Raw genomic sequence first — 10,641 nt, forward strand, 5'->3', positions numbered from 1 at the left:
CTCAGTGCCTGTGGCTCGAGTGGCTAAGGCTCCAGCCACGTACACCCAAGGTGGCAGGTTGGACTCCAGCCCAGGCCCACCAAACAACAATGACAGCTGCAACCAAAAAATAGCCAGGCATTGTGGCGGGTGCCTGTGGTCCCAGCTACTCGGGAGGCTGAGGCAGGAGACTCCCTTGAGCCCAAGAGTTGGAGGTTGCTGTGAGTCATGATGCCATGGCACTTTACCCAGGGGGACAGCTTGAGGCTCCTGTCTCAAAAAAAAAAAGAAAAGAAAAAGAAAAAAGAAGAAAAAGGAAATAATGTCATCTGTTATATATACTTAATGTGATTAGGGTGACTGAAGTTGGTTTTTCCATGTAAAGGTGAGATAATAAAAAGTTTGGAAGCATCTTGACTGGTAGTACTGCGATGGGTTTCATTATATAAATATTTCCACTATTATGCAAATGTGTGCATGTTTATCCCAATGCTTAAATAAAATAAATAAAATGTTTTAATAAAAATGTGTAACATACTGCTCATTATCCTTTTTTCATTAAAAAATCTTTTCTTGTAGATTGTAGTAATCAGTTTTGAGGTTTGTCACCAGGTCTGTGTGTGACAATTGTAGGTGAATAAGTAGCAGACAGTTTAGCATTACAGTTGGGAAGAGAACACTCTAAATGTCCTTCCAAGTGTGGACAGTGACATTCCCAAAAGTATTTGCGTAGGATTGTCTATGTGGGTGGTACTGAGAAATGTCATTCTCACCTTGATGACACTATTATATTTTCCTAAAGGTCTGTGAGTTAGAGTGGGGTGTCTTCTACAAGTTAAAGTAGAAGGAGCCCTGTGATGTGCCAGCCCCACACCCAGGTGCTGAGTCCTGCGCAGGTGCAGGGCCAGCCCAGCCTTAGCTGCCACTTCTCCTGGCTCTACGTTTCTGGATACCCTGCTCAACCCCAAAGTTTCTGCTGCTTGTTGCAGGCCACAGCAGGAAGAGAACCAGTGTTCATTTTGAAGACTCAAGGCCTGGTAGGTGGAGTTAATTAGTTGGGGGTCACTAATCCCTGGAAGTTGTGAATGTACTTATCCAAGTTCAGAAACCTAGATCTTGCACCCAACCTGGCCTGTCCAGTCACCATGGTCACGTGAATTAAGTGTATATCCTATGCTTCCAGTCTATTTGCAGAGTTACATAACCAAAATATTGGGGTTCTTCCCTCTAGTGGCTCCATTCATTTTTGTTCAGTGTATGATTTCTGGCAGGGAGATGGGTCCCCACAAAGCAGTGTGTGCAAGTGTGTGTCTATGAGTGGACATTTCATGCTTGAACCCCCCAGCTCCTTCTTAGAGCCCTGACCTTCCCACCCTTGGTCTAAAAAGAGACATGGGAAGGAATGCAAGGATCCCTTATTTCTGACAAAAAATGGTTCAGGTGTCACTTCTCTAAGGTTTGTGGAGTCAGAGCCCGCAACGTAGCAGAAACTGGCTGCATGGTGTTCTGACTAGAGCTCTGCTCTACATTTAACACATACAATGAATTTCAAAGATACAGAAACGAACAAAGCAATTCATTAATATCTTTCTTCTGAACAAATAGCAAAACAATACTATTTTGGTTATATTGGGTTAAATAAAAATAACAATCAAGTTAACCTAATTATTATTTTTTTCTTTTATGAAGCTATTAGAAAATTTGAAATGACACACGTGGCTCACTTTTTATTTCTACTGGACATGCTGCTTTAGAGGACTATCTCCCTCTTGAAAAGTCAGGCATCCTGCTCAAAAGACTAGCGTCCAGGTAAATTGAAAATTATCTCAAACTTCAAATTATTGTTAATATGCTGTTCCTATTACTGAAAAATACATATTTACTCTGTATGTGTATATATATGTATATATATACATATACATCTATATCCATATATAAGTAAGATTTATAAAAGCATATAATTAATTTTCAGGGCTAAATCCAAATATCCTCCAGGCAGAACTGCCTCCCAGGGTAAGCATGAGGCCTACATAAAAGGAACTATAGCCTCTATTAGGTAAAGTCCAAGTAGTAGTGAAGCCCTTCAGCCAGGAGTTGTACCATATACCACCACATTTTGCCCATCGTTTTGGAGCTTAAATGCCAACTCCTGCAAGAAGCCATCTGGGATTGCCAATCCCCTCACCAGAAACCAGCAGCAATTTAACCCTCCTCAGAATAGCCACAGCCTTTGCTCATAATACCCCAAAGCATTCATCTATCTAGTTACTAAATTATTCCTGTGCATGTTTTTATCCAGATAGCATGATGTATATTGAAAATGCCTGAGGCCAGGCATAGTGGCTCACACTTGTAATCCTAGCACATGGGAGGCCAAGGCAGGTGAATTGCCTGAGCTCACGGGTTTGAGACCAGCCTGCGCCAGAGGTGACCTTGTCTCTGGCCTCTAAAAATAGCCAGGCGTTGTGGCAGACGCCTGTAGTCCCAGCTTCTCAGGAGGTTGAGGGAAGAGAATGGCTTGAGCCCAAGAGTTTGAGGTTGCTGTGGGTTAAGATGTCAGGGTACTCCCACTTTTCACAAAGTGAGACTGTCTCAAAAAAAAAAAAAAAAAAAAAAGAAAGAAAGAAAGGAAAAGAAAACCAAGATAAAAGAATAAGACAAATGCCTCAAAAGCAGGGTTCCCAAGCCTAGGACAACATAAGCACTCAGTAAATGTATTTTCATTCATTCAGTTGACATTTTAAACAGTTACTATGTGGTAAGTAGGGGGCCCTAGAATATCTAGATGAATAATATTACGGTCCTTATCCTAAAACAAACAAATAACAAAACTCGAGAAAATAAACTCCAGGCTAACATTGTTGGGATTATGGCCTCATTCAGTTTGTCTCATTGTATCTCTTGTCACTCAAGGCCAGAGGGGTGGGATCTGAGGTCTTATCTAATCAGGAATTCTGCATTAACAATTGTCCAATTAGTCGCACAGTCTGAAAGTAGAGGTAGATCCAGGATCTGGGAGAGGTTTTTTCTCTTGCTCTGGGCATTAAGTTGTGGTCTCCTCCTCACTGTGGCATCTCCCGGAGGACCCAGGTATCTCTGCAGCTTCTCTCACCTTGTGACCCAAAGGTCCTAGGAGACCTGTAGGGAAGTGGGAGGGACACCCTGGAAACAGGGAAATGGTGAGTAAATTGGACGAGGTGTCCTGAGAGTGGGAGCCGTCTGGTTGAAGACAAAAGTGGCTGTGGCCAGACCAGGCACAATGTCACTTTAGCTTTGAAATCTTAAAACAGTAGTTTGACACTGGCACCCCTTGGCACCTCTCAGAACCCTCTTGGCTAAGGTTGCTGTTGGGCAGGCAGCTAGGACCATGGGCATCCTGCTCCTTCTTCGAGTGGTTACTTTGACCAGATCCCAGAGCAATCTCTGAGCAGCTGTTTTCCTGCCGGACCAAGTCTGGTTTATGTTGTTCTCTGCTGTCCTTTTATGAGGGTTAGGAAGCTGGAGGCTGGAAAAGGCCTATGATCAAATGCAAAAATTCTGCTTGGACATTTCTATTTCTGGAATGTTTCCTTTGGGATTTAGTCACTTACTTATCACCCTAGAACAATGTCAACTCTCCAGATAGGTCCTGCTGTGGTAGGCCAGGAGGGTAGGCTGTGTAATGGACTGCCTACGATAATATCCGATGGTCAGGAATTACCCCAGGGGAACCAACATGGTGGAGCAGATCTTAGAAATTAAGAAAATGAGAGTTGGGCAGTACTTGTGGCTCAGTGGGTAGGGCGCCGGCCCCATCTACCAAGGGTGGCGGGTTCAAACCTAGCCCCAGCCAAACTGCAGCAAAATAACAGCTGGTGTTCTGGCAGGCACCTGTAGTCCCAGCTACTCCAGAGACTGAGGTAAGAGAATTGCCTAAACCCAGGAGTTGGAGGATGCTGTGAGCTGTGTGATGCCACAGCACTCTACTGAGGGCAATAGAGTAAGACTCTGTCTCTACAACAACAAGAAAAAAATGTCCTTGACCACCACATAGCCAAGAAGGTAATCCAGTACCCTAAGCGGGCTTGAGATTGTTACAGGGCTGGAAGCAGAGTTTCCTTCTCTACCTTAACATCCAGTTAAGAGTTCACCAATACAAGGCGTCTAGCCTGAAGGGTAAAGACTTTTCCAGCCAGAGTAAAGAAAGTCCCCACCTCATTATTGCTATCTCCATTGTCTGAACTCATAGCCCTTTTGGTCTTTGTGGGTGGGTGACTATTCTGCTTACACTTGTCCCCTTGGACAGAGAATAAGTTTATACTCAAAACACGTTTTGTGCATGTTTTCTCAAGAGACTTCTTTCACTTCTATGCCAGTGCCACCTTCTAGCTTATTTGTCCTTTTCTGATCCCTGGTCTTCCCACGTTCCTTCCCTACAATTTGGTAAAGCTCCATTTCTATCTTCAACTTTTTTTTTTTGTTTGGAAATAAAACGTCTAAAAAAAAAAGAATTTATGTTCCAGCTATCCTGTCATTCCTGCTACAGAGCCAGATTGGTTAGTCAGAGAGGAGCGTGAAGTATTAAGCAATAAATATGTAGCCCCAGTATTTATTAGAAAGCCTTGGCCCACAGCTTTCCACAGGTAAAGAAGAGGAGGTACACTACCCATTGGACTGGGCATCCCTAGAGCCATTGAACCAAATTGTTGCTGTCCATAAAGGCTTCATAGTCATGGACCAAGTATTACCTGTGGACAATGTTGTGCCCATCTCAGGTTGCCAGAGTTGGCTGGGGCCTGAATTTTCTCACCCAGAATCACAAGGTCAGATTCCAGTGGCGGGTGGCATCCCTTACCAAGCATGCACCCACTTTTGAACCTCAATTTCTGAGTTTCATACTTACTTGTGCCTGGGTAACTCTGTTTGCCTTTGCCTCACCAAGTCCTCATGCTCAGATGACCTTCCTGTCTGACCTGAGTTTTACTAGTGACCACAGTGAAAGAGCAGCTCATTGATTCAGCCTGAGAGGAATCTGGGGACTCTTCTCAGATCTCTTCAGGGAGTCTGTGAAAAAGTTTAACACAGGCCATTTGCTTCATATTGAGGAGAGGTGGCTAATCAAACCTTTCTAAAAGTCAAGAGCAGAGCAAGGCCATAGGTTTATAAGAGTCACCAGTGACGCAGCAGGTGAAAAATCAAATTCAAACACCTTATTTGGTTGAGAAAGTCACAACTTAAAAAGGGCAGCAAGAAGGGTTAGGGGTCCTCAGTTTGTCCCACAACCAGAAATGGTCCAGTGTGGCCAGCGTCCACAGTGGAAAAAGAAAAATATGTTGCTATTCAAGAGTGGCAATAGTTATGAATACACATTCTGCCATCTTATATTAGCAATAAAAACCCAAGAAGACACAGATGAAGGAGTGATAACATCAGGCAGTAAGATAGAGGCTGGTGTTTTAAAGGATAAAATTGGCTTCTGTTTTTCTTTACTTCAGTTTCAAAGGAGTAACTGATGACCTTGAGTAGTGATAACAGTTTAATAATCTTGATCTCAACACATATAACTAAGCAAACACAGTTTCAGGCAGGAAGAAGAAAATACAGAAAGACAGATTTATTTTAATGCTATTATAGCAGATTGGTGCAGAATAATCAATGTTTGTTACTTTGAACAGATACACAAGCAATCTGAAGAGGTTTTAAACAAAGTCTCAAAAGAAAGCACTTCATTGAAGATTCCCTTTTCAGTTAGGCCAACCAGTTCACAGACAAATTTTGTATAAGTTTACCTTTGCAAATATTATCCCTTACATACACCATTTTTGACATTCTGTAGCCCAATGCTTGTCTGAAATTTTACTTCTGAAACCATGACTTATTTTAGGACAAACATTGTTAAATTAGGTTCTGTCCTACACAAAATCATTCTTTTTCCTTTCAGTGTTCCTTACCACCCATGTTTCTTCATATTCATGAGTTTCTTCACATCTCTCTCCTATATTCGGGTTCCTTCTTCCTTTAAGATTTTATCTATTTTGAATGAAAATAAGATCCCAGTTAAGACTTTTCCAGTTAAAGGCCCGGGAAGGAGGCCTGTGGTTTTGAAGAATTTAGGTCTCTAAGCTAAAATTAATACTTTGTCAAAAAGACTCAGTGTCTGTAGCTCAAATGACTAGTGTGCCAGCCACATACACCAGAGCTGGCAGGGTCGAATCCCGCCCATGCCTGCCCAACAATGACAACTGCACCCCAAAATAGCCAGGTCTTGTGGCAGACGCCTGTGGTCCAGCTACTTGGGATGCTGAGGCATGAGAATAGCTAAGCCCAAGAGTTGGAGGTTGCTGTGAGTTGTGATGCTGTGACGCCATGGCACTTTACAAAGCTTGAGGCTCTGTCTCAAGAAAAAAAGAAAAAGAAAAAGAAAAAAAAAGTCTTCATCAAACAAAGTGGTAAGCCAGCTGGGAAACACTAAAAGGAATAAAAGAGGTATCACCAACCAGGGAGTAGAGGGACTTTAGAGTACGCTGTGTGTTTGTATTTTACCTTCCATTTTTAAGGGATATAGGAGAGGGAAACAGAGGCCCTGAATATCCAGGGAGAGCAGAGGAGTGGATCTAATGTTAGAAACATCACTGTGACAGAGAGAGATAGCTACCCAACAATCAGCCTTCCAAGCATCTGAAACTGCACCTTCTTCTGGAGCTGGAGTGTGTCCATCAGATTGAAAGAGTTCCAGAGAGTTAGTGGTGGTTCAGGGATTTCATAGGGTCTCCAGGAGAGGGCAATGTCACTTCCAGTACGTCTCTCTAGTAGTGAGGGGATGGTTCCAGCAGAGTCCCCTTACTGAGCACTCCTTACTCCAGGAACCCAGTCATAGTGAAGGAAGGGCTCGGGCCTGGTGTCTTCTTGCCTGACCCTCTAGAGTAACTCTGTTCCGACAACCTTCTTCTCTAATGGTAGCAATCACTTCAAAAGCTTCCTTCTGCTCTTGGGGCCTGATGCTGGCCTAGCTTTCTCTCATTGTCTCTTCATCCCAAATTTTCTTGCCAAGATCATAAAAATCTGCTTTAATGTTCTGCTTGTGGAGACTGAGGCCCCTTTGTAAGCTTCTGAATATAAGGCCCAACTGGGGGATGATGTGCATGTGCAAGATAAAAAAGAAGAACAAAAAAGAGGAAATGGAGTAGGGGTAGGTAAGGAGCTAGATTACCTGAAAAGCAATGTGAGGGCTGCATAATAAGTAATGTGCAGCAGGCAGAGTGAATTCAGAATGTCTATTGTTCCATTAGCTGAAAATGTATACTTTCCTCCCAGAGTTTTGCACTAAAATGTCACATATAGGGAACAGATGTCAGGTATGTGTTCCCTACTTTTTGGTTCCAGGTGCCAAACAATGGTTACTGGTACCAAGACAGTGGAACAAATGAGCATAAAAAATAGATACAAGTGTGGAAAAGGGCAAAGTTTATTAAAAGACAGTACACTCCAGAGACATCTACCTTCTCAATTGGAGAAGACCCTGAGTTTAGTGACACTCTTCCCCTTTATGCTGATTTTCCAAATCTATATCAAGTGATAGGGGGTAAAATATTCCTGAAAACTTCACCATGAAAGGGGGAAAACCTCCTGAATGGAGAGTCCTCCCATTTCTATCCCTGTAAGGCAATTTCCAGAAGTTGTCGGTGTGTTTGTAAAGTGTGGTACAAATGGTGACAATTTTACTGTGTTAATGAAAATAGGTTACTTGAGGCTAATATCACTTGTAGGCATGCTGCAAAGATTCCTTCCGGTGGCCTTGGCCATATCCACACATATGGCCTCTCCACTTCTGAGACTCATTTTTGTATAGCAAACATCAGTTCAGTTTTTGGAAGCCTTCTCGAAATGCTTTTCTTTCTTGGCAGCCCACTCTGATAATTTTGTTCCTCTTACTGTGGACAAGGGATCAAGAGTCATCTGACTCTGTCTCTCCTTCACCCTACCTAACAGAATAAACACAACTTTAAAACATGATTTCTTCCATATTAATTATGATTAGAATAGCATGAAAAATATTTAAAGACGTCATCATATTCTTCACATATATAGAAGTTCTCTATGCATTGTTATGTAATAAAATGCGTGAATACTGGTTATAGAATGAATCTGTCTTCATATTTGTAGGGGTTTTCTCTGTCTTATATTTGTCATATATAGAGTGGTTTGAGCAGAAGTTAAACACTTCCACATTCTTCACTTTAGAGCATTTCTCTTAAACATGAATTCTCCTGTGTACAGAAAATTGTGACTACTGGCATAAAGCTTTGCCACACCTTCATATGCTGATGATTTTTCTCTGGCGTGATTTCTCTTATGTATACTCAGGGCCAGGGACCAGTTAAAACCTTTGCCATAGAGCTTGCTTCAGTGGCACATATACCAAAATTGGAATGATACAGAGATTAGCATAGCCCCCGAGCAAGAATGACATGCAAATTCATAAAGTGTTCCATATTTTGGACACATGTTTTGGGGACAAGACACAATTATAAGAGGGACTTTATCTAACAAATGCAACCAGTGTAACCTGGTTTCTTGTCCCTCAATCCCCAACAATTAAAAAAAAAAAAAAAAAACCTTTGTCATATTATTCACATTTCTAAGATTTCTCTCCAATATGAATTTTCTTATATGTAGTAAGTTTTGACCTTTTGTTTATGTGCATTGTCACACTGTTCACATTTGTAGAATTTATCTCCAGTGTGAGTTATTTTATGCTAAGTTATGAACACCAAGTAAAAGTACCACTACATTCTTCATATTTGTGAGATGTCTATATTGTACGATTTTTTTTTTTTTATGGACAGGCCAGTTCCAACCTGATTTAGATGGTTTGCCACACTATTCATATTTATTAGTTCTCTCCAGAATGAACTTTTTTATGTGTAGAAAGATTTGAGTACTGGTTAAAAGATTTGCCACATTGTTGACATTCGTAAGTTTTCTCTCCAGAATGAATTCTTTTATGTACAGAAAGCGTTGAACAGTGGTTAAAGGTTTTTCCACATTGTTGACATTTGTAAGGTTTCTCCCCAGAATGAATTCTTTCATGTACAGAAAGGGATGAGTAATGGATAAAGGCTTTTCCACATTCTTCACATTTATAGGGTTTCTCTCCAGAATGAATTCTTTTATGTACAGAAAGGGTTGAGTAATGGGTAAAGGCTTTGCAACATACTTCACATTTGTAGGGTTTCTCTCCAGAATGAATTCTTTTATGCACAGAAAGGGTTGAGTAATCCTTAAAGGATTTGCCACATTCTTGACATTTGTATGGTTTCTCTCCAGAATGAATTCTGTTATGTCCAAAAAGGTGTGAGGACTGCTTAAAGGATTTGCCACATTTTTCACATTTGTATGGTTTCTCCCCAGAATGAATTCTTTTATGTACAGAAAGGGTTGAGTAACTGCTAAAGTCTTTGTGACATTCTTCACATTTGTATGGCTTCTCTCCAGAATGAATTCTTTTATGTACAGAAAGGGTCGAGTAATTGCTAAAGAGTTTGCGACATTCTTCACATTTGTATGGTTTCTCACCAGAATGAATTCTTTTATGTATAGAAAGGGTTGAGTTATCATTAAAGGATTTGCCACATTCTTGACATTTGTATGGTTTCTCTCCAGAATGAAATCTTTTATGTCGAGAAAGGTGTGAGGACTGTTTAAAGGCTTTTCCACATTCTTGACATTTGTACGGTTTCTCCCCAGAATGAATTCTTTCATGTACAGAAAGGTTTGAGTACTGGTTAAAGGATTTCCCACATTTTTGACATTTGTATGGTTTCTCCCCAGAATGAATTCTTTCATGTACAGAAAGGGTTGAGGAATGGTTAAAGGCTTTGCCACATTGTTGACATTTGTATGGTTTCTCTCCAGAATGAATTCTTTTATGTACAGAAAGGGTTGAGTAATCCTTAAAAGATTTGGTACATTCTTCACATTTGTATGGTTTCTCTCCAGAATGAATTCTTTTATGTCCAGAAAGGTTTGAGGACTGCTTAAAGGCTTTTCCACATTCATCACATTTGTATGGTTTCTCCCCAGAATGAATTCTTCTATGGACAGAAAGTGTTGAGTAATGGCTAAAGGCTTTGCAACATATTTCACATTTGTAGGGTTTCTCTCCAGAATGAATTCTTTTATGTACAGAAAGGGTTGAGTAATGGTTAAAGGCTTTGCCACATTCTTCACATTTGTAGGTTTTCTCTCCATTATAAATTGTCTTATGGTTAGAATATTTTGAGCTGTGGCTAAGACACTTGTCGTCATTTTCACAACAATAGATTTTCTCTCCAGTATGAAGTGCCCTGTGCTTAGACAAGCTTGAGCTAGATTTAAAGACTCTGCAACATTCTTTACATTTGTACTGCTTCTCCACAAAATGACTTGTCTTATGTTTTCCAAAGTTTGAACATAAATTTAAGGCTTTCCCATGTTTTTTGCACTCAAAAGTTTTCTCCCCAGTATATATCATCTTATGTCTATTTAGACTTGATAATTTTCTCACAACGTTGAAACGTTTACTGCATTGGAAGATTTTACCATGCATAGCTGTTAAACATTCATCCAGACCATCAGAACATGCTTTTTGCTGGTTATACTCATACCCCTGATCCCAGGATTTTATTGAGTTTAAATTCTCAG

The 10,641-nt window shown here is 40.8% G+C and overlaps 1 protein-coding gene and 1 pseudogene across 1 annotated transcript in view; one reads left to right on the forward strand and one right to left on the reverse strand.

Moving 5' to 3' along the window:
- Positions 1-8,356: 8,356 nt before the first annotated feature.
- Positions 8,357-8,456, forward strand: LOC111722668 (annotated as a pseudogene).
- Positions 8,457-8,584: 128 nt separating this feature from the next.
- The window catches only part of LOC100955839 (zinc finger protein 91-like), a gene marked incomplete at its 5' end in the record, with an annotated part of 151,410 nt that continues 149,353 nt past the window's right edge, over positions 8,585-10,641 (reverse strand). Inside the window, one exon of the mRNA XM_023509001.1 lies at positions 8,585-10,182. Within this exon, the coding sequence (XP_023364769.1) occupies positions 8,852-10,182 (1,331 nt within the window). The remainder of the gene's footprint in view (positions 10,183-10,641) is intronic.

Source organism: Otolemur garnettii, unplaced genomic scaffold (assembly GCF_000181295.1).
Source record: "Otolemur garnettii isolate 467f Iridium unplaced genomic scaffold, OtoGar3 scaffold00305, whole genome shotgun sequence".
Lineage (NCBI taxonomy): Eukaryota > Metazoa > Chordata > Mammalia > Primates > Galagidae > Otolemur > Otolemur garnettii.